The 25,116-nt window shown below is 35.5% G+C and overlaps 1 protein-coding gene across 1 annotated transcript in view; it reads right to left on the bottom strand.

The window, feature by feature from the left end:
- DPP10 (dipeptidyl peptidase like 10) overlaps positions 1-25,116 on the bottom strand; it is a gene marked incomplete at its 5' end in the record, with an annotated part of 707,293 nt that overhangs the window by 36,768 nt on the left and 645,409 nt on the right. Inside the window, 2 exons of the mRNA XM_053698006.1 lie at positions 3,308-3,429; positions 19,921-19,968. Coding sequence (XP_053553981.1) covers positions 3,308-3,429; positions 19,921-19,968 — 170 coding nt within the window. The remainder of the gene's footprint in view (positions 1-3,307; positions 3,430-19,920; positions 19,969-25,116) is intronic.

Raw genomic sequence — 25,116 nt, 5'->3', positions numbered from 1 at the left:
CTTCGGAGGCCCATTGTTTCAGGCTCCCCTTAACCTGTTCACCACCTTTTAGATGGCAGATTGAAATCATCCCGATCCCATACGATCGGGATGATTGACAGCCCCTGCTAGCGGCCTATTGGCCATCAGTGAGCAGGTGGCTGCATTGCACAAGCATTTTACTAGAAATGCTTGTGCAATGTTAAATGCAGGCATCGTATGCCGTCGGTATTTAGCGATGTTGAGCGGACATGATTCACTATATAGGGAATCATGTCCACTCGACATATGATAAATCTACCCATTGTGTGTCTCCTAACATCTATGCACTAAACTATGTGATAAAGTTGTATATCCTCCGCATGCACACTCGCACAACTTAGAGGGAACAGTGCTTGCTACCTTTGTCACCAAATGTTACTAAATGTCAGCACACATGTGTGCATATTTTGAGACACACTATATTGAATAACAGCATTTGATAACTTCTGTAATGTTTTAATTGCCTTTCATTATTCCTTATTGTGGGATCAAGCCCTCAATTAACAGTTCATATATCACACAATTAAATGCTTTTGAATGAAGATGCTTCTTGATACCACTTAATAGGAAGTATAGTATGAAAATATAACCAATCGATTATTTATTTATTTATAAAATATTTTACCAGGAAAGATACATTGAGATTTCTCTCGTTTTCAAAGTATGTCGATGATTAAAGCATGACTGTAGGTTGTTAAATCAGTAAATGCCAGTGCTAAAGCCCAAAAGCAATAAATGCTTTACGACCAAAAAAAAAATAAAAAAAAATTACGACCAAAAAATGTATATCACAGATGGCAAGTATGACATCATCAATTATATTTATCAATGACATCACTGATCACATGATATTTCATATTAATTCTGCAAAATCTTATTAGTCTGGTCATCAGATAGGATTTGCTAAAAATTAGGTAATAATTGCCTATATATTAATTATTATTTCAGCAACTACCTGCATAATACCTAGGAATGATGAAATTAACCATTAATTAAGTAAGAGAGGAATTACCTGGGTATCAGCTATGAATTACCTACTTATGATATATTAACTATTTAAGCTTAACCCATGACTTATTAAAGGTACATAAAATTGTAAACAAAAGTGCTGTTGCACTGTTGTTTGTATATAACTATGTGTTTAACCCCTGCAAAGAAGTTAAACACATAGTTAAAGTATGTTCAAGATCAGCAGTGCACTACAGGTAATCACTGAAGATATGGTGAGCCAATGTCAAAACACATACAGTTTGTCTATAGCTACCAATCAGCAGCTAGCTACAAGTAGTGCCTTACCGCTCCTGAGCAAACCTGGATATGCTATTCAACAAAGAATACTAAGACAACCAAATCAATTTTATAATAGAAATCAACTGAAAAAGTATCATAACATTGCATGCTCTATGAATCTAGGAATTATCTAGGCATGGGCAAGAATTATTAATTATGTAGATATGGTTATGATATGATTTATCAGCAATGATTAATATATATACATACTGTATGTACCATAATAATAATGAGGATCTGTCTTGTATAGAAATAGAAAAATCATGACATAACTGATAATTATCTAGGCACAATTTACTAGGCATAAGCAGTGATTTTTCCAGGCATACACTATTATTTATCATAAGCTATGACACATCTATAAATGTAATATTTGAATGAACTATTACTTAATTAGACTTGACCTAGATGGTGTTATTTGGGTATGAACTACAAATTATCCAGACATATGCTAAGAATTATCTAGGAATGAGCTATTAATTGTCTCTGGATGAGTTGTGAATTATCCAAGGATGAACTCTGAATGATCTTGGAGTGGGTGAATTTACTGTAACCATGGCTGCACTCTCACTTTAACCCCTTCGGAACGGTGGCAAGTGCTGAAGATCGGTACAAAGTTCCGATATAAACATTTGATGGAAAAAGCAATCTTGCAAACTCCCATAGAAGTCAATGAAGTGCAAAAAAACCGTAAAAAAACCCAAAACAACTAACACATATACTCACTCGCTAACCTGGCCGCGTATAGCTCTAAATTAAGAAATGTTAAGAAATATTAATATTTCACATTTAAAAGTTCTTTACATAGCAGAATATGTTATATTTATTCTTAAATATATATATATATATATATATATATATACACATATATCTGTATATACCTATACCTGTATATATATTCCTATAGATAAATAGATATAGATATGTAGCTTACATTAACAGTTTAAGATATATATAGAAATATATATTTAATAAAAAAAAAAATATTTTCAATGCAAAGAAGATAGGTATGTAAACTATGCGTTATATTTTAACGCGGTCCAGTTAGCGCAAATGAAAACTTAGTAATCTTAAGGCATGTTATGGAAATGTTACATTCATAATATTAAAAAAAATAATACTAATTATTAAATAATATATTCTATGGATTATTTACAATATTTTACAGTTTGCTTAATAATTTTTATAAAAATATTTTACAAGTAATATTTCAATAACTTAAGATTAATAAGTTTTCATTTGCGCTAACCTGACCGTGTTAAAATCTATATCATGAACCCCGATGTGCAAAATGCATATTTTACATTTATATGTTCGTCACATAGAAAATAATGTACTTTATATTATTATATATGTAATTCTGTAACGCACATATCGATACCTACATATCTATAGGATATACAGGTATAGGTATATATAGAAATATGTATTTACAATAAAAAGTACATTATTCTGTAAGTAAAGAACATTAGAAAATTAACAATGTACAGTATATATTATATACAGTAAAACACATAAATTCATATGTAAACACATATATACATATATATAAAATTATATATATACAGTATACATGCCTTGATTTTTTCAAATTTGATGTTTTTTGTATCACTTTTTTGTCTTGTGTAACAGTTAACCAGAGCTCTGATGTCGCGCTAACCCAACACGCGTTAAATTTGATTGCAATCAAGCAAACGCATTAACGTTCAACTCACAATACTAGTGCTATATCTGACACGCGCAAAGAGCCTCAATATACCCCATATTGCTTGCACACCGCAGTTAGAATGCCACTCTTAATCTAGCCGCTGATGGGCTGGCTAAATAAACAAGATTTAAAAAAAAAAAAATTTAGATTAATAATCAGATAAGATTAAACATTGTGGTCCATTGTATCACTAAAATCTAAAAAAATATTTTTAATTTTTCATTTAATAATTTGTAATATATTGCATGTAATAACATCATCATATCTATTTCATATAAAATGGCATACCTTTGCAGTGCAGCAGGAAGTGCTGGTTGGATGGACTGAAAGTTGCACTAAAGTAAGTGCACTGATCCCCAAGAAGGTCACAAGACAAACATTGCCGGTTTAACAAACCAAAGATTGACACACTGGAAAAAGGAAGGTCAGAGAAATTACTAAATGATAAAGACACATGACATTTATCTGTGTATAACTGCACACACTAGCTACTAGTATAGGTAATAATCTATTGGGAGTTGTGCAGATGTATATACTCTCACACCCTGCATTCTAGTTTGCATGTGTAAATGTACTATCTTATATCCTGCAGTTTAATCTGTGTGTGCACTTGTGCACTCTCCCACCCTGCATTCTAGTCTGTGTGTGTACATGTGCACTCTCCCACCCTGCATTCTAGTCTGTGTGTGTACATGTGTACTCTCACACCCTGCATTCTAGTCTGTGTGTGTACATGTGTACTCTCTTACACCTGGCATTCTAGTCTGTGTGTGTACATGTGTACTCTCTTTCACCCTGCATTCTAGTTTGCATGTGTAAATGTACTCTCTTACATCCTGCAGTTTAATCTGTGTGTGTACATGTGTACTCTCACACCCTGCATTCTAGTCTGTGTGTGTGCTCGTGTACTCTCACACCCTGCATTCTAGTTTGCATGTGTTTATGTACTCTCTTACATCCTGCAGTTTAATCTGTGTGTCTACATGTGTACTCTCACACCCTGCATTCTAGTTTGCATGTGTTTATTTACTCTCTTACATCCTGCAGTTTAATCTGTGTGTGCACTTGTGCACTCTCCCACCCTGCATTCTAGTCTGGGTGTGTGCTTGTGTACTCTCACACCCTGCATTCTAGTTTGCATGTGTTTATGTACTCTCTTACATCCTGCAGTTTAATCTGTGTGTGTACTCGTGTACTCTCACACCCTGCATTCTAGTTTGCATGTGTTTATGTACTCTCTTACATCCTGCAGTTTAATCTGTGTGTGTACTCGTGTACTCTCACACCCTGCATTCTAGTCTGGGTGTGTGCTCGTGTACTCTCACACCCTGCATTCTAGTTTGCATGTGTTTATGTACTCTCTTACATCCTGCAGTTTAATCTGTGTGTGTACTCGTGTACTCTCACACCCTGCATTCTAGTCTGGGTGTGTGCTCGTGTACTCTCACACCCTGCATTCTAGTTTGCATGTGTTTATGTACTCTCTTACATCCTGCAGTTTAATCTGTGTGTGCACTTGTGCACTCTCCCACCCTGCATTCTAGTCTGTGTGTGTACATGTGTACTCTCACACCCTGCATTCTAGTTTCTGTGTGTACATGTGTACTCTCACACCCTGCATTCTAGTCTGTGTGTGTACATGTGTACTCTCACACCCTGCATTCTAGTTTCTGTGTGTACATGTGTACTCTCACACCCTGCATTCTAGTCTGTGTGTGTACATGTGTACTCTCTTACACCTGGCATTCTAGTCTGTGTGTGTACATGTGTACTCTCTTACACACTGCATTCTATTTGCTTGTGTACATGTGTACTCTCTTACACCCTGCATTCTAGTCTGTGTGTGTACATGTGTACTCTCTTACACCCTGCATTCTAGTCTGTGTGTGTACATGTGTGCTCTCTTACACCCTGCATTCTAGTCTGTGTGTGTACATGTGTACTCTCTTACACCCTGCATTCTAGTCTGCATGTGTACATGTGTGCTCTCTTACACTCTGCATTCTAGTCTGTGTGTGTACATGTGTACTCTCTTACACCCTGCATTCTAGTCTGTGTGTGTACATGTGTACTCTCTTACACCCTGCATTCTAGTCTGTGTGTGTACATGTGTGCTCTCTTACACCCTGCATTCTAGTCTGCGTGTGTACATGTGTGCTCTCTTACACCCTGCATTCTAGTCTGCGTGTGTACATGTGTTCTCTCTTACACCCTGCATTCTAGTCTGCATGTGTACATGTGTGCTCTCTTACACCCTGCATTCTAGTCTGTGTGTGTACTTGTGTGCTCTCTTACACCCTGCATTCTAGTCTGTGTGTGTACATGTGTACTCTCTTACACCCTGCATTCTAGTCTGTGTGTGTACATGTGTGCTCTCTTACACCCTGCATTCTAGTTTGTGTGTGTACATGTGTGCTCTCTTACACCCTGCATTCTAGTCTGCGTGTGTACATGTGTGCTCTCTTACACCCTGCATTCTAGTCTGCGTGTGTACATGTGTGCTCTCTTACACCCTGCATTCTAGTCTTTGGGGCCTATTTATCATATGTCTGTCGGACCTGATCTGACAGTGCGGATCAGGTCCGACAGACATCGCTGAATGTGGAGAGCAATACCCTCTCCGTATTCAGCATTGCACCAGCAGCTCTTGTGAGCTGCTGGTGCAACGCCGCCCCCTGCAGACTCGCAGCCAATCGGCCCCCAGCAGGGGGGTGTCAATCAACCCGATCGTACTCGATCGGGTTGATTTCCGGTGATTCCTGTCCGCCTCATCAGAGCATGCGGATAGGGTTATGGAGCAGCGGTCTTTAGACCGCTGCTCCATAACTTGTGTTTCTGGCGAGTCTGATGACTCGCCAGAAGCACGGGCCCACAAGCTCCTTACGGAGCTTGATAAATGGGCCCCCATGTGTGTACATGTGCACTCTATTACACCCTGCATCCTTATTTGCATGTGTACATGTGTACCCTATTAAACCCTGCATTCTAGTCTGCATGTGTACACATGTATTCTCTTATACCCTGCATTCTAGTCTGTGTGTGTACACGTGCACTTTATTACACGCTGCATTCTAGTCTGCGTGTTTTATTGCACCCTGCAGCCTAGTCAGTGTGACTAAATGCATACATATAATTTCATATAAATTGTTTTTTTCAAATTCTGACTTTAATCTGCTGGAACTGAGCATAATATTACATGGCCCCATATTTCCATAAAAAGTCATCTTTACAGGGAGTGCAGAATTATTAGGCAAATGAGTATTTTGACCACATCATCCTCTTTATGCATGTTGTCTTACTCCAAGCTGTATAGGCTCGAAAGCCTACTACCAATTAAGCATATTAGGTGATGTGCATCTCTGTAATGAGAAGGGGTGTGGTCTAATGACATCAACACCCTATATCAGGTGTGCATAATTATTAGGCAACTTCCTTTCCTTTGGCAAAATGGGTCAAAAGAAGGACTTGACAGGCTCAGAAAAGTCAAAAATAGTGAGATATCTTGCAGAGGGATGCAGCACTCTTAAAATTGCAAAGCTTCTGAAGCGTGATCATCGAACAATCAAGCGTTTCATTCAAAATAGTCAACAGGGTCGCAAGAAGCGTGTGGAAAAACCAAGGCGCAAAATAACTGCCCATGAACTGAGAAAAGTCAAGCGTGCAGCTGCCAAGATGCCACTTGTCTGTGAGGATTTATTATATAATTAATATGAACCCAGTTGTATCTACTCCACTCAGTCTCACACCAAACCTAGGTACCTTGATAAACTAGGAACCTTATTATGCTCATTGACTGAGGGTGACCTGTTTAGGTCAAAAGTAAATAACAACTATCTTTAGTTGTTGGAGATATGCACAACAATGTGAGTGTGCTAATACTCTCCTAAGTACTATAATAGCATTTGCTAAACAATAGATAATCTCTTTGGATATAGAATAAAATATAACTTTATGTAATTGAAGCTCTATTAGTATCTCTCTAAATAGATTGTAGCATATCAATCAGGTACAATGCTTTAATGTTCAGGTTAGTAAAGTTCATATGCAACCTTATTTATGAATGCAGCAGAATTGTTATGGCAGTGTATTGTATGCAGAGATAACCAGGATATATGCAGAGGATGTTAAACATGCACACTTTCCATTAGTAACGTATATGTATAAGCTTGATTAGTTAGTATATACAGTCTTAGGAACATATGATATTAGCGTAACTTCAGCAATAACTTTATGTTTAGTACGATACCCAACACTTCATGACCAGCGTGTACTTGTGAAGACTATGCTTGATAGCAATTCAGTTGTCCTGAGAAGCAGTGTTGAATCCGGCAACAGAGAGGAGCTGCGACACTGACTCCCGGAGTGCTGATGACGTCAGACGCCGAACTACTGCAGACACGCTGAATGTCAGTTAGCGTTTCAGAATGAAGTATGCTGTCCTGTGATTGAAGAGAACTTTGCAGATATAAAGTTAGAAAACAACTTGACGAAAATGGAGAGTGCTTCTTGAAAGTTGTGATCACTCCTCATGTGAATCAAATTACCAAGCATCGATGAATTAGAGAGGAGGGCTTATAAAGGCATAACGGTCATGTGATATTATGTTTAAAGGGACAGTGTAACGTGGAAAAGATGAAGTATAGAGATTGAGAATTACTGTGATATGACAGGACACCCCCCTTAACGATCTGCTCCGCAGATCAGGGTTTGGGACGGTCTGGATGTCTGCGATGAAACAGAGATACCAATCTAGGGGCTGATAAATTAGTGGATGGTTCCCAAGAATCCTCTTCTGATGAATAATTTTTCCAGCGAACTAAATACTGTAGAGAATTCTTATAGAATCTAGAATCCAAAATGGAATCAACTTCATATGATACTTCATCCTCAATGAGTGTCGGAACTTGAGTTGTCAAGGCTTGATCTCTGACTGGAACATAAGGTTTCGCCCCAAGTTTCGCGAATCTCTTCATGGGTTTTTTCGAGGAGATCTATATACATCAAGCGAACCTTGGGGAGAGCCTGGTATTCTATGGCCGTTACATAGACGATCTCATTCTTATCTGGAGTGGCAGTTTAGAAACAGCAGAAACTTTTATAACACAACTTAACGACAATAACATGGGGATCACGTTCACAGCTAACATCCAACCAGATTCAATAGAATATTTAGATTTGATACTCAGTTGGGGTCCTAATTGGTCTATCACATCAAAAACATTTTTTAAAGATGTTGATAGTAACAGCTATTTAGAATACCACAGCAACCATCACAGAAGTTGGATTAATAACGTACCTTATAGTCAGTTCAGACGCATTAGGAGAAATTGTTCGGATTATAACATCTTTCTTGAGCAAAGTCAGATTATTTATAATAGATTTATAGAAAGGAATTATCCAGTCCACATTTTAGATAACGCACTAACAAGAACGAAAGGATTAAACAGAAATGAAATATTATCCGTTAACAACAAAAACAAAAGAACAATTAAGAGTTCAACTAACCAAGATGAGATTATGTTCATTACACAATACAATAACAGTTTTCAAAAAATTAATCAGATAATACTCAAACACTGGCACGTCATTCAAAGGGATCCGGTATTAAAAAACATTGTACAAGATAGACCCAAGATAGTTTACAGGAGGGCACCCACCTTAAGAAGTAAACTAGCACCAAGCAAAATAGTCAAACATGTACAACATAGATCCAATAACAACACACAAACCAAAAATGGCATATTTGGTCTACAAGGAACATACAAATGTGGAAAAACCAGTTGTAACTCTTGTCAATACATCAAACATGGCAGTAAATCTTTCAGGTCCCACACCACTGGTGACACCTATCCGATTCAGGGCTTTTACAACTGCAATTCTTCCTTTGTAGTTTACCTATTGGAGTGTATATGCGGCCTACAATACGTAGGCCGCACCTGTAGAAAAGTCAAAACAAGGTGGGGTGAACACCTACGTAATTGTAAAAACTGTAAGAAAACAAAAGTAAAACACAGTGTGCCAAATCACTGCCTAAACAAACATCAAGGCAATCCATATACTTTCAAATACACACCCATAGACTTTATCCCCAGGTCTGTCGATTACAATAGAACAAACAAACTTAGACAACGAGAGACTTTTTGGATCTTTAAGTTGAAAACACTTTTTCCTGAGGGCTTAAATGCAAACTTAGATTTAGCAGCATTCAACTAATAACTGAACTTAGGAATTTGTTTGCTTGAATACGTACACAGTACACTGAATCAATCATAACAATGTTTATATACAGGTCCTCTTGAATACATCAATATGATATTAACATCTACAATCAGTCCATACACCCAGTATCTATAATGTGAAATTGATTTCACAGATTCATAAACTAACTCTTATATTCTTTTTTATAAACATCAATAACACATTTCAAAAAAACAACATAAGTGAAACATTAATAATATTATCATTTTATTAATAACAATTCTATTGGGCATTATCACTGGGTGCTCAATTACGGCTTTATAGCCACATCGGAAACACCACAATTTTATAATTTTGTAAATACCAATGTAAATTTAATTCCCCTAATAAAAGAATGAAATACAAGAGTTTTTCATTCGCTGACTTTGATCACAAAAGTTTAGACACCATAGAATTAAATTCAACCAAATAATATATAAAAAAATAAAAAAACAAACAAAAGAAGGAATGGTCCATGATATAACCATTCACTAAAGATGTGTTTTATTATATACATATATTAAAATAAAATAAAAATACGAGTTTGTTTATGAAACACCATTTTATGAACATGGTTGTTCATTCTATGGCAGTTGCATTCAAAAAACCTCTGTGTATTATCATCCACAGTTGGGGGTCACACTACATTCTAGTTATTAATTTTATTAATTTCATTACACTATAAGATTGAGTGTAGCATACAAAACTGAAGGTTGAATTAACAGTACACGATCTATATATTACAATATTGACAATCACCTTTTTTCTATATACCATTCACAAAATCAATTTCAGCTGGGTATACAGTTTATTCACACATACACACACATACATCACTGTATTTGTTGGTTTAAAACAACATTTTTAATTTAGATACAACACACATCACACTTTTTACATACACTCACACATACTTCAGTTCTTTTTATGTTGTGCCATTATTATTACTGTTTCAGAATAAGACTAAAACAAAACACTCCTGAAGTGATTAAACATGAGTCATTCAGTCAGTGGAGTTTTGACAATTTTAAATTTTAATTTAATTTTGGTTTGATAACCTGGTCAAAATGAAACCACATACTATTTATTTTTGCATTTAGATATGCGAATCACACACACCTCTTTGTAAATGTTTATTGATACTGACTTTAACACTTCTAGGTTAATTGCAGCAAATTGTGATTAGACTTTTTGAATTGTCCCAACCTGTTAGAAATAGTTTTTCTTTTTATTTATTTATTTTTTATTTTTTATTTTTCATTTAGATATGCGAATCACACATTATATTGCAAAATGTTCATGTAGGTTTATTCCAACACATCAGCGATAATTATAGCAGATTGTTATAGGATGCTTCAAACTGATGTAGAAATTGTTTTATTTTCAAACATTTATACTTATGGGATTTTTAGGATTTATAATGCAAGGGTTAATGATATGTACAGGTGACTTAGCCTAATTAGCACAAATGGGATACAGAGTATCCATTTTCAGCTCATTGGTGATTGCTGAAAACTATGACAACTTCCGTTTTTAATTGTATATAAGATCGTTATTTTATGAAATTTGTATCCATTGTTTGTATGCCTGATGAAAAGACCGGTGTAGGTCTAGAAACGCGTAGCAGTTTGTATGGAATAAAATTCATTTATTTTATATACGGAAGTTGTCCTTTGTTCTCTTTTGAGCCTTCCTGGTTAAGGTGTCAAAGTGTGCGATACACTGCAGTGCTTCCTCCCTGACAAAGGTTCGAAATTGTCTGATCCATCACAGTGTCTGACTCGTTAGCTGCAGCCGCACAGACGCACATCAATCAAGCGAACGCTGAGTACCAGCTGTGTATAACCTGCCGGAGGCCACCCAGTGTGCTAACCACTGAAAGTGTTAGCCTGCTTGTCAGCACCGGTTACAATACGGTGCATCGTTCTCCGGTAAGCGACGATAATAAATACCTTTTTGAACTTTGATCCAACAATATTACCCTATGTGGCGCCCTCTTTTTTATTCCTAATTACGGATACATGAAATGTTGGATGTATCTTAAAAGAACTTGGTAGTTGTAAAGTGACAGCATTAGCATTAACAATCCTAATAATTTTGTAAGGACCAATAAACAGAGAACCAAGCTTTTTACTGGGAATGTGAAGCTTCAAGTGTTTAGAAGACAACCAAACTAGATCTCCCACCTTATACTCAGGAGGTTTTGTTCTCCTTAAGTCATAATAACGTTTTTGCCTTTCTTGAGATTGTAGTAAAATCTGTTTTAGTTGAATGAATCCTTCAGCAATTGTATTCACAGTGTCATTTACCAAGGGACAAGAACTTTCTGATCTTTGAAGTAGATGATAAGAGGGATGAAACCCATAGTTAATGAAAAATGGAGTTGTATTGGTAGATGAATTAATGGTGTTATTATATGAGAATTCAGCAGTAGGAAGAAGAGAAGACCAGTTGTCCTGCTGAAATGTACAGTAGCATCTTAGATATTGCTCTAAACTCTGATTAGTCCTTTCGGTCTGACCGTTTGTTTGAGGATGGTAAGCTGAACTCAAACGGCGATCAATATGCAAACTAGAACAGAGTTGTGTCCAAAATCTAGAGGTAAATTGTGTACCCCTGTCAGTCGTAATAGACTTAGGTAACCCATGCAATCTGACAATATGTTTGATGAACAATTCTGCTGTTTCTGAAGCTGTTGGCAAAGTGTGAATAGGTATAAAATGTGCCATTTTTGAAAAGAGATCCACAACAACCAGGATTACTGTGTTGTTAGAAGAGGGAGGTAAATCGACAATGAAGTCTAGGGCAATATCTTGCCAAGGTCTGTCAGCGATTGGAAGAGATAGAAGTAAACCATAAGGGTGAATTCTTTGAGATTTACATTTGGTACATACAGCACACCCTTGTATGTACTGCTTTACAGACTGAATCATATGCGGCCACCAAAAATCCCTTTGAATTAAATGAAGAGTTTTCTTGAAACCAGGATGTCCTGAAAGTGGAATATCATGTGCCATAGCTAAAATGTCATTCCTAAGAGATTCTGGAACATACAGTGCATGACCATGGTAAAAAATCCATCATTACCTTTATGAATCCTAGAATCATTAATCAATGGATCATTCTGTTGTTGTTCTTTGAGAATAGATGTTTTTCCCACTAAGAGGCCAATGAATTTTTCTGGTGGTATTATTGAGTTTAGTTCAGAACTCTCAGTTAATGGAGTTGAATATCTAGATAGAGCATCTGCCTTTGTATTTCTTACTCCTGGACGATAAGTGATTATAAAATCAAATCTAGTAAAGAATAAACTCCATCTGACTTGTCTGGAAGAAAGACTTTTGTTAGTTTTTAGATATTGTAGATTACGATGATCTGTAAATATGATGATTGGAAATCTTGCGCCTTCTAATAGATGTCTCCAAAATTCTAATGCAGCCTTGATGGCTAGAAGTTCTTTTTCCCCAATTGGGTAATTAATTTCGGCCGAATTCATAACCCGGGAATAATATGCAACAGGGTGAAGCATGTTGGTAGAAGAATCTTTTTGAGACAGAATGGCTCCTATTGCAAATTCGGATGCATCTACTTCTAATGTATATTGTTTCGATGGATCTGGGAATTGTAGAATTGGAGCGGTAATGAAACTATGTTTGAGAGCGTTAAAAGACTCATCTGCCTGTTGGTTCCAGTGGTATTTGTTATTCTTTCGGGTGAGTAATGTGAGAGGTTTTGCAATAGTAGAGAAACCTTTAATAAATTTTCTATAAAAATTTGAGAATCCAAGGAATCTCTGGAGCTCTTTCTTATTTTTTGGAATAGGCCAGTTAGTGATAGCTTGTACTTTGTTGTCCTCCATGGATATTCCTTTTGGTGAAATATGATACCCCAGGAAAGAAATAGTATCAGAATTGAATATACATTTTTCTGCCTTAACATATAAGTTGTTCTGTCTTAATCTTGAAAGAACTGTTCTGACATGTTGTATGTGATCCTCTTTGGAATTTGAATAAGTGAGAATATCGTCCAAATAAATGACAATGTATGTGTCAAGTAAATCTTTGAAAACATCATTAATGAAAAACTGAAAAGTTGCAGGTGCATTGCACAAACCAAAAGGCATGACACAATACTCATAGAGACCATACCTAGTGCGAAAGGCAGTTAACCATTCATCACCTTTGCGAATTCTAATTAAATTATATGCACCTCTTAAATCCAGTTTGGTGAAAATGGTAGCACCCTGTAACCTCTCTATGAGTTCTGGAATAAGAGGTAAAGGATATCTATTTTTTATTGTACAATTGTTCAGTTGTCTATAGTCAATTATAGGCCTGAGACTGTCATCTTTATTCTTCACGAAAAAGATCCCGGCACCAGCTGAAGATGTAGAAGGCCGAATAAAACCTTTCTTTAGATTTTCCTCAAGATATCCTTTGAGATGAAGCAGTTCTGGTTCAGAGAGTGGATATATACGACCATAAGGGATTTTACTGTTTGGTTTTAAATCGATAGGACAGTCGTAGGGTCTGTGGGGAGGTAGAGATTGAGCCTCAACCTTATCAAAAACATCATAAAAATCTGAATACTCTGTTGGTATATTTGTGATATCAACCTGTAATATAGTTTGTGATTGTGTACAGTGTTTTTTACAATATGGTGAGTCGAAGGAAATAGTACCACTATTCCATGAGATGTTTGGTTGATGTTTCTTTAGCCATGAGAGTCCTAGAATTATGGGGTACAAAGGGGAATGAATAACCTCAAAGGTACACAATTCAGAGTGACCTGATGAAAATGTTAATGATAATGGATCAGTATGATGGGTAACGGGACCTGAATTGATAAAAGAACCATCAACAACTCGAATAGGTAATGCAATTAATTTTTTAATTATAGGAATCTTGTGATTTTCAACAAAGGATGAATGAATGAAATTATTAGTTGCTCCTGAATCGATTACCACCTGGGCTTTAAGTTGATGTTGATCCCACTGTAGACAAACAGAAAGAGTAAAGTGAGATGAGTTTTTTATAACAGTCTCATTTAAATGAGCTATCTCTTGCTTACCCTTTTTTGATTTTAACAGAATTGGACACTCCTTTACTCCGTGATCCTTAGCAGCACAATATAAACAAAGATTAAGTTGTCTTCGTCTAGCCTTTTCTTCAGGTTTAAGAGGACCTTTGACAAAACCTATCTCCATAGGCTCATCTGTTAAACGGACAGTGGAAACTGAATGAGAGCTATAGGCTTTCTTGGTGGATAATTCTGATGACCCTCTTCCTTTCCCTCAAACGACGATCAATAGATATAGACAAGGTCATAAGATTTTCTAAGTCCTTAGGAATAACCACACGTGCCAATTCATCTTTTAGAGCATCCGCTAATCCAATACGGAATTGATTTGTCAAAGCTGGGTTATTCCACTGTGTGTCAGGTGCCCATCTTTTGAAATCAGTTATATATTCTTCTACAGGGCGTCTACCTTGTCGCAGATGTCTGATAGAATTTTCTGCTGAAGCTTGTTTGTCGTGATCTTCATATAGTAAGGACATGGCATTAAAAAATGATTCTAATGAGTTTAAGATAGGATCTTCTTTCTCATAGTATGCATTAGCCCATGCCTTGGCTTCACCAGTGAGATAAGAAATTACCGTTAGAACTTTAACCCTTTCGGTAGGATAGGTTCTTGGTTTCAATGAAAATAATAAAGTACATGAATTTTTAAAGTCTCTAAATTGAGTTCTGTCTCCAGAAAATCTCTCAGGTGGACATATTTGTGGCTCAGGAGAAACAAGAGGTGTTGGTAAAGTTTGAGTAGGTACATGATCTCTAATATATTTTCGTAATTCCTGATTTTCAACTTGGAGGTCCCTAAGACCCTGGATCATTATATCCATATTTTGAGAAAGGGTTCCAACACGGTTGGACAATTCAGTAACATCCATTATAGATACAAGTGGGTTAAGGGTGGCTTGGTAATATGTGAGGATTTATTATATAATTAATATGAACCCAGTTGTATCTACTCCACTCAGTCTCACACCAAACCTAGGTACCTTGATAAACTAGGAACCTTATTATGCTCATTGACTGAGGGTGACCTGTTTAGGTCAAAAGTAAATAACAACTATCTTTAGTTGTTGGAGATATGCACAACAATGTGAGTGTGCTAATACTCTCCTAAGTACTATAATAGCATTTGCTAAACAATAGATAATCTCTTTGGATATAGAATAAAATATAACTTTATGTAATTGAAGCTCTATTAGTATCTCTCTAAATAGATTGTAGCATATCAATCAGGTACAATGCTTTAATGTTCAGGTTAGTAAAGTTCATATGCAACCTTATTTATGAATGCAGCAGAATTGTTATGGCAGTGTATTGTATGCAGAGATAACCAGGATATATGCAGAGGATGTTAAACATGCACACTTTCCATTAGTAACGTATATGTATAAGCTTGATTAGTTAGTATATACAGTCTTAGGAACATATGATATTAGCGTAACTTCAGCAATAACTTTATGTTTAGTACGATACCCAACACTTCATGACCAGCGTGTACTTGTGAAGACTATGCTTGATAGCAATTCAGTTGTCCTGAGAAGCAGTGTTGAATCCGGCAACAGAGAGGAGCTGCGACACTGACTCCCGGAGTGCTGATGACGTCAGACGCCGAACTACTGCAGACACGCTGAATGTCAGTTAGCGTTTCAGAATGAAGTATGCTGTCCTGTGATTGAAGAGAACTTTGCAGATATAAAGTTAGAAAACAACTTGACGAAAATGGAGAGAGCTTCTTGAAAGTTGTGATCATTCCTCATGTGAATCAAATTACCAAGCATCGATGAATTAGAGAGGAGGGCTTATAAAGGCATAACGGTCATGTGATATTATGTTTAAAGGGACAGTGTAACGTGGAAAAGATGAAGTATAGAGATTGAGAATTACTGTGATATGACATTGTCACCAGTTTGGCCATATTTCAGAGCTGCAACATCACTGGAGTGCCCAAAAGCACAAGGTGTGCAATACTCAGAGACATGGCCAAGGTAAGAAAGGCTGAAAGACGACCACCACTGAACAAGACACACAAGCTGAAACGTCAAGACTGGGCCAAGAAATATCTCAAGACTGATTTTTCTAAGGTTTTATGGACTGATGAAATGAGAGTGAGTCTTGATGGGCCAGATGGATGGACCCGTGGCTGGATTGGTAAAGGGCAGAGAGCTCCAGTCCGACTCAGACGCCAGCAAGGTGGAGGTGGAGTACTGGTTTGGGCTGGTATCATCAAAGATGAGCTTGTGGGGCCTTTTCGGGTTGAGGATGGAGTCAAGCTCAACTCCCAGTCCTACTGCCAGTTTCTGGAAGACACCTTCTTCAAGCAGTGGTACAGGAAGAAGTCTGCATCCTTCAAGAAAAACATGATTTTCATGCAGGACAATGATCCATCACACGCGTCCAAGTACTCCACAGCGTGGCTGGCAAGAAAGGGTATAAAAGAAGAAAATCTAATGACATGGCCTCCTTGTTCACCTGATCTGAACCCCATTGAGAACCTGTGGTCCATCATCAAATGTGAGATTTACAAGGAGGGAAAACAGTACACCTCTCTGAACAGTGTCTGGGAGGCTGTGGTTGCTGCTGCACGCAATGTTGATGGTGAACAGATCAAAACACTGACAGAATCCATGGATGGCAGGCTTTTGAGTGTCCTTGCAAAGAAAGGTGGCTATATTGGTCACTGATTTGTGTTTGTTTTGTTTTTGAATGTCAGAAATGTATATTTGTGAATGTTGAGATGTTATATTGGTTTCACTGGTAAAAATAAATAATTGAAATGGGTATATATTTGTTTTTTGTTAAGTTGCCTAATAATTATGCACAGTAATAGTCACCTGCACACACAGATATCCCCCTAAAATAGCTAAAACTAAAAAACAAACTAAAAACTACTTCCAAAACTATTCAGCTTTGATATTAATGAGTTTTTTTGGGTTCATTGAGAACATGGTTGTTGTTCAATAATAAAATTAATCCTCAAAAATACAACTTGCCTAATAATTCTGCACTCCCTGTATAGTTTAACTTAATGCATCTAGAGAGGCATATATCACAATCATACAGCTAATGTGAGCATCAGGATTGATACTCCGTGAAAATATTGTCACTATCAAACACTGTTCACAAGTAGGGATAGGAGAATGTTTTGCAACATTCAATTTTTGTTTTATTTTTTTAACACATTCGTTTAGAATTTCGAATGTTTGCAATACATTCTAACATTTCTTTTATGTAATAATATTTCTAATGCTTTCTTTAAATGTAATATTCAATTTGAATTATGCAATATTCAAATTTGAAAATTTGAATCTATATTTGTATTAGTATTTCTAATGATCTCTTTAAAGTGATGGTACATCCTAGCGTTTCTGAAATGCTAGGATTTACCATTGGAACAAATAAAGGGGACTTTCATTCATTAAGTACTTTTGTTGAAAGCTCCTTTATTTGTTCCAATCGATCACCGTCACTGAGCTGCTACGGCAGCCCACCGGCAAAACGCTATCTTCGCTATCTGCCAGAGATTTGACGTTTCCACCTCTTAGCCAATAGCGGTGCGTGAAATCTGGCTTGTTGCCGCATAAATTCCCTAACACATGAACTATTGAACTTCTGAATAGTATTTTGTTAAAATCGAATATTAGATTCAAAATTTCGAATGTGGATATTCGATTTCATTATGAACATTCTAAAATGAAAGTAACATTTGAATGGATTTCATTCTTATCCACAATCAACTGTCCAAAATGAATGTCCACAGGACTAGTCATTCAACCAAAAAAATTACACTTTTAGTACATTCGCCCATCCCTATTCACAATCACAAGTGAATAATATTCAGTTATGAAAGAATATTGTGTTAGAAACACAGAGATCCCCTCATTCCTTGTCGGTAGGCTCCTCTTGCCACTGTCTTTATAGTAGTTCTCATCAGTATCAAAAAGAATTTGAGAAACAATGGTTTTAATGAAGATTAAATAAACAACATGACAAAGCTAAAGCTAAGATTAGGGTAGAAGCCTACCTTGGGCTATAGGTCATGGCTTCTTGTGCTTGTGTGCTTGTGTTAGTTTTTTTAATCAGGGTCGTTTAGAACGTAGGTTGGGCTCCATTAGTTGATAGAATGGTTGCGGTTGTATGGTCACTGGGAGGGTTATGCTAGATTTTGACCAGAGTTGCTATTTATAATAGGGGAAGGTTACTGCTCTTGTGATTATCTTTAATTGCACTAGTTTTTTGGGGGCTTAGGGGTTAATTGCTGTTAATCCAGATGCTTATAAAATAATTGTTCATAGTTAGGGTTACTGGGACAGAAGATGCCTCAATACATAGGACAGGGGCTGGCAATCGGTTATGAGTGCTGTCCCAAAACTAATACTATTGTGTGACCATGTGTACCAACCTTATATTTTGTACAAAGATTGAAAATAAAGAACAAATATTCATATCAAAATAATCATAACAGTAATAAAGACCAGACATCAGATAGGGCTCCTTGGTCTGCCATTCTGTAAGCCACATATATATTTCAGATCAGAATGTTGGCTTACAGCCCCTCTGTCACCCTATAGCCATATCAGACCTCAGGTCTAGTAACCTGGCCCTAAAGTTCATCTGGCAGCCCCAAATCTTAAAAGGACTGCTCTTTAATTTGTTCCCAATGGTCCATTTTACCTGCTGGAGTGCATTTAATTATTAACAAACAACTTATTTACCTTTATTGTGTTATTTAAAGTAGCTACCTTTGTCTGTTGTATCCTCAACTATACTGAAAAAATATGTTAACAGGAGACAGTAGCAATTTAATCTCCCAGTGGGGCAAATGAGGGAGAGAGATATTTTGTATATGAAATAGCTAGTTGTGCTCATTCAAACCCCCAACCATAATTAGCATTTACATACTTAACATATATAACATAAGCAGATCTGCTTTACTTGCAGGTTCAGCCCATTTTTATGGGCATGTCCTGTAAAACAATAGGTGATTGTTTTAATGACCAAAAAATATTTTTTAAGTACAAAAATAAAAATGATGTAGGTATAACAAGTCATTTGGAATACATTATGGGGAAACATTATAGTACAGTGCCCATTTAATTTCCCCTAGGCTCCCCAGTTGTAGTCTATTGCTTTGGGTTACCTAGCTGTTGTTTCTTACATACAGTGCAGAGTGCCTATGTGACAAGGGTGGAACCAAAGGCCATATCATTCCTCAGTGAACTATTCCAAGTGTCATTAAAAATGACTGTGTGCCCCACTCAGCACGCATGACATAGGTTGCTAACCCCTGGTATAGGAAAACCTTTTTATCAGAAGCTCCTTATTATGCCAGTTATTGAGTCCTCAGTCCATAAAGAGGCACTATTATTTAGTGACAATTAAAGCAGACAGCATTCCCTACACAATAATGGCTGGATGGCAACAACACTAAGAATGGAGAACCTATAAAAAAAATCTGCTGTCATATTTAATTATTAACAGTTGCTCCATTTTGTAGCTCAGTTGTAGCCTAAACCTACATTTTTAAAGAATTATATTTATTTATATGAGCATTAGAAACACTTCCTCACTCAGCTAAATGCATCTCTTACCTGTAGAGCTGGCGTCCTCGCGGCGAGTCTTCAGTGCTCAGGAAATATCTGTTTGAACACATGACATTAAGTATTGTGTATTTAATACACTGGAGAAAGCAATTACATATTATTACGTAGCATTTCAAAAGCGTTTCTCAAGTATGTTTTTGCACCTTTAGTTATAGGGGCCTATCTATCAAGCTCCGAATGGAGCTTGATGCCCCGTGTTTCTAGCGAGCCTGCAGGTTCGCCAGAAACAGCAGTTATGAAGCAGCGGTCACAAAGACCGCTGCTCCATAACCCTGTCCGCCTGCTCTGAGCAGGTGGACAGGAATTGCAACAATTCAACCCGATCAAGTATGATCGGATTGATTGACACCCCCTGCTGGTGGCCGATTGGCCGCAAGTCTGCAGGGGGCGGCGTTGCACTGCAATGTTAAATGCAGAGAGCCTATTGCTCTCCGCATTTAGCGAGGTCTTGCGGACCTGATCCGCACTGTCGGATCAGGTCCGCAAGATCTTTGATAAATAGGGGCCATAGTCTTCAGCAACATTCGAAAAATGAAAGGAATTTTAACACATCGTTCGTTTTGAATTTTTAATGTTTGTACAACATTCGAACATTTGTTTAATGTAATAGTATTAATAATGTTTTTTTAAATGTAATATTTGATTAAAATGTTTCTAATAATTCGATTAGAATTATGCAATATTCAAATTAGAAAAATTTGAATTTATATATTTGTAATAGTATTTTTAATGCTTTCTTTAAATGTAATATTCGAATTATGCAATATTTGAAATAGAAACATTCAAATTGATATATTTATATCTATTATGTATCAATTTACTAAATTCCCTACCACATGAACTTCTGAATAGTATTTGTTAAATCGAATGTTACATTTGAAATTTTGAATGTGGACATTCGATCTAATTATGAACATTTGAATTCAAAAGTGATAATCGAAAACTGTAAATTGAATTAGATTATAGAATTTTTAAGATTATTCATTCTTATCAACATTCGATTATGTAAATTGAATTTCTACCATAACATTTGTTCAAACATTCGAATTTGAATATAAAAACATTCACCCATCCCTACTGCACACATAGCAGAAGGAGGGTACTCTAGTTATAGTTTCTGGGGGTCGGGGTACGGTAAAGCGTCTTACTACTAGTCTGCTCTTTAAAAACATACTGAAGACACATTTAGATACACATCATGCACACAAACAAACATGAAATGCATCCTCCTAAACACCAACATGAAGGGTGAAAAAAAAACATAGTAGTATTTTGAATGCCAAAATAAGGTAGAGATTTCTTATGAATACTTCACAAAAAATTTCTGGAAATCAAACTTTTTATTGGTATTGACTTAGGAAAGGGCACTAGTGCCTGAAATGTTATAAATCTCTATTTCAGAAATGCACATGGGACTGAATTCTCTAAAATTTGCAATCATGCTGCAAAATATCACGTCCACCCTCTTGTTTCCAGGCATCAATTAATGTAAAAAAGGTGAGCTGAATCTGAAAGCATATAGAAAGCAATAAAGCTCTCTGGTAATTTCAGGAGAGATATGCGCCAGGAAGCACATACAAATCAAATTGATGTGCTTTCAGCATACTTTACCTTGCATTTGTTTATAGTTCCGCAAACATGTCTTTTTCTTTCAGTACAATAAGTATAATGTATATTTTCAGAAATACACTAGCATTCAAACATTCAAAAGAAATTTCCATATTTTTGAAAGAAAAACTATTTTTTTTGTTCATTAAAATAACATCAAATTGATCAAAAATACAATGTAGACATTGTTAATGTTGTAAATAACTATTGTGGCTGGAGGCAACTGATTTTTAATGGAATATCTACATAGGCATACATAGGCCCATTATCAGCAACCATATGCCCTGTGTTCCAATGGCATGTTGTCTTTGCTAATCCAAGTTTATCACTTAAAAAAGATAATTAGAAACCCCTTTTGCAATTAGCACCGCTAAAAACTGTTGTGCTATTTAAAGGGATATTACAGTAAACAGTGCTCTCTTGGTAAAACAAATATGTTAAATCAAAGTAAATATAAAAGGAAAAAGATAGTGTAAAAAAAACAAAAAATAACTTACTTAATTCCTTGCACAATTATCACTTAGAAAGTTTCAGTGTAGCCCTTATCTTCAGTGTTTTAAAGGGACACTCAAGTCAAAATTATACTTTCATGATTCAGATAGAACATGCAATTTTAAAAAACTTTCTTGTTAACGTCCATTAACAAAATATGCACAGTCTTTATATTTACACTTTTGGGTCACCAGCTCCTACTAAGCTTGTGCTGGAATTCATAGAATATATACATACAGTAAATGTATTTATGATTGGATAATGGCTGTCACATGATACAGGGGGAGTGGAAATAGAAATAACTTTGAAAATTTAGACTATTGCATTATCTTGTTATCATGCAATTGTTGATTATAAATATCTACTTTAAGAATAGTTGGTTTTCAAAAAAAGTTTTATTCAGTCGATTCTGGGCATGAGCCAATCTGACTCCTTTTTATTTAGCCAATTCACTAGTCTAGAAGCTTTATGACATCAGGCTAAGATAAAACTTCCTGCTTTTAGCTTTTTTTTTTACTAAAACAATGAAACAGACTGTTTAACATTTTTTTAAAGAAGCAATACAATTGTCTGTCACTCTATTGTGCAATGCCATGCCATACCCATGGACAGCGCTTGATTAGAGAAAATTTCCTTCTACAACAATACAATGACTAGGGATGGGCGAATGTGTAAATTTTCGAATTTCGAATGTAGAACGAATGTTATTACCGAAATTCGAATTCTAAATTCGAATGTCGATAAGAACGAATATTCTTGAAAATTCGAAAATCGAATGTTATTTACAGTTTTCGAATGCCACTTTCGAATTCGAATGTTTATAATTATATCGAATGTCCACATTCGAAATTTCGAATTTAACATTCTATTTAACAAATACTATTCAGAAGTTCAATAGTTCATGTGGTAGGGTGGGAATTTAGTAAATTGATACATAATAGATACAAATATATAATTTCGAATGTTTCCATATAGAATATTGCATAATTCGAATATTACATTTAAAGAAAACATTACAAATACTATTACAAACATAAATTCGAATTTTTCGAATTCGAATATAAATTCGAACTTTTCGAATTCGAATATTGCATAATTCGAATATTACATTTTAAAGCATTAGAAATACTATTACAATCTAAATTCGAATTTTTCGAATTCGAATACACGTATTGCATAATTCGAATATTACATTTAAAGAAAAAGCATTAGAAATACTATTTCAATCTAAATTCGAATTTTTCAAATTCGAATATTGCATAATTCGAATATTACATTTAAAGAAAAAGCATTAGAAATACTATTTCAATCTAAATTCGAATTTTTCAAATTTGAATATTGCATAATTCGAATATTACATTTAAAGAAAAAGCATTAGAAATACTATTACAATCTAAATTCGAATTTTTCGAATTCGAATATTTTCGAATGTAATCGTAAAATTCGAAACCGAACATTCGAAAATCGAATGTTAGAATGTTATGTAAACATTCGAAATTCGATTCGAACGAATGTTGCGAAACATTCGCCCATCCCTAACAATGACCCAAAGCACAGCTTTAAACTATGCAAGAACTAATTAGGGGAAATAGCAGTCAGCTGGTATTCAGTTATTTAAACATGTCTTTTTCTTTCAGTACAATAAGTATAATGTATATTTTCAGAAATACACTAGCATTCAAACATTCAAAAGAAATTTCCATATTTTTGAAAGAAAAACTATTTTTTTTGTTCATTAAAATAACATCAAATTGATCAAAAATACAATGTAGACATTGTTAATGTTGTAAATAACTATTGTGGCTGGAGGCAACTGATTTTTAATGGAATATCTACATAGGCATACATAGGCCCATTATCAGCAACCATATGCCCTGTGTTCCAATGGCATGTTGTCTTTGCTAATCCAAGTTTATCACTTAAAAAAGATAATTAGAAACCCCTTTTGCAATTAGCACCGCTAAAAACTGTTGTGCTATTTAAAGGGATATTACAGTAAACAGTGCTCTCTTGGTAAAACAAATATGTTAAATCAAAGTAAATATAAAAGGAAAAAGATAGTGTAAAAAAAACAAAAAATAACTTACTTAATTCCTTGCACAATTATCACTTAGAAAGTTTCAGTGTAGCCCTTATCTTCAGTGTTTTAAAGGGACACTCAAGTCAAAATTATACTTTCATGATTCAGATAGAACATGCAATTTTAAAAAACTTTCTTGTTAACGTCCATTAACAAAATATGCACAGTCTTTATATTTACACTTTTGGGTCACCAGCTCCTACTAAGCTTGTGCTGGAATTCATAGAATATATACATACAGTAAATGTATTTATGATTGGATAATGGCTGTCACATGATACAGGGGGAGTGGAAATAGAAATAACTTTGAAAATTTAGACTATTGCATTATCTTGTTATCATGCAATTGTTGATTATAAATATCTACTTTAAGAATAGTTGGTTTTCAAAAAAAGTTTTATTCAGTCGATTCTGGGCATGAGCCAATCTGACTCCTTTTTATTTAGCCAATTCACTAGTCTAGAAGCTTTATGACATCAGGCTAAGATAAAACTTCCTGCTTTTAGCTTTTTTTTTTACTAAAACAATGAAACAGACTGTTTAACATTTTTTTAAAGAAGCAATACAATTGTCTGTCACTCTATTGTGCAATGCCATGCCATACCCATGGACAGCGCTTGATTAGAGAAAATTTCCTTCTACAACAATACAATGACTAGGGATGGGCGAATGTGTAAATTTTCGAATTTCGAATGTAGAACGAATGTTATTACCGAAATTCGAATTCTAAATTCGAATGTCGATAAGAACGAATATTCTTGAAAATTCGAAAATCGAATGTTATTTACAGTTTTCGAATGTCACTTTCGAATTCGAATGTTTATAATTATATCGAATGTCCACATTCGAAATTTCGAATTTAACATTCTATTTAACAAATACTATTCAGAAGTTCAATAGTTCATGTGGTAGGGTGGGAATTTAGTAAATTGATACATAATAGATACAAATATATAATTTCGAATGTTTCCATATAGAATATTGCATAATTCGAATATTAAATT

The sequence above is a fragment of the Bombina bombina genome, chromosome 1 (genome assembly GCF_027579735.1).
Source record: "Bombina bombina isolate aBomBom1 chromosome 1, aBomBom1.pri, whole genome shotgun sequence".
NCBI lineage: Eukaryota > Metazoa > Chordata > Amphibia > Anura > Bombinatoridae > Bombina > Bombina bombina.
Note: the sequence above shows the minus strand (reverse complement) of the source record. Positions and strands in the feature narration are given on the sequence as shown.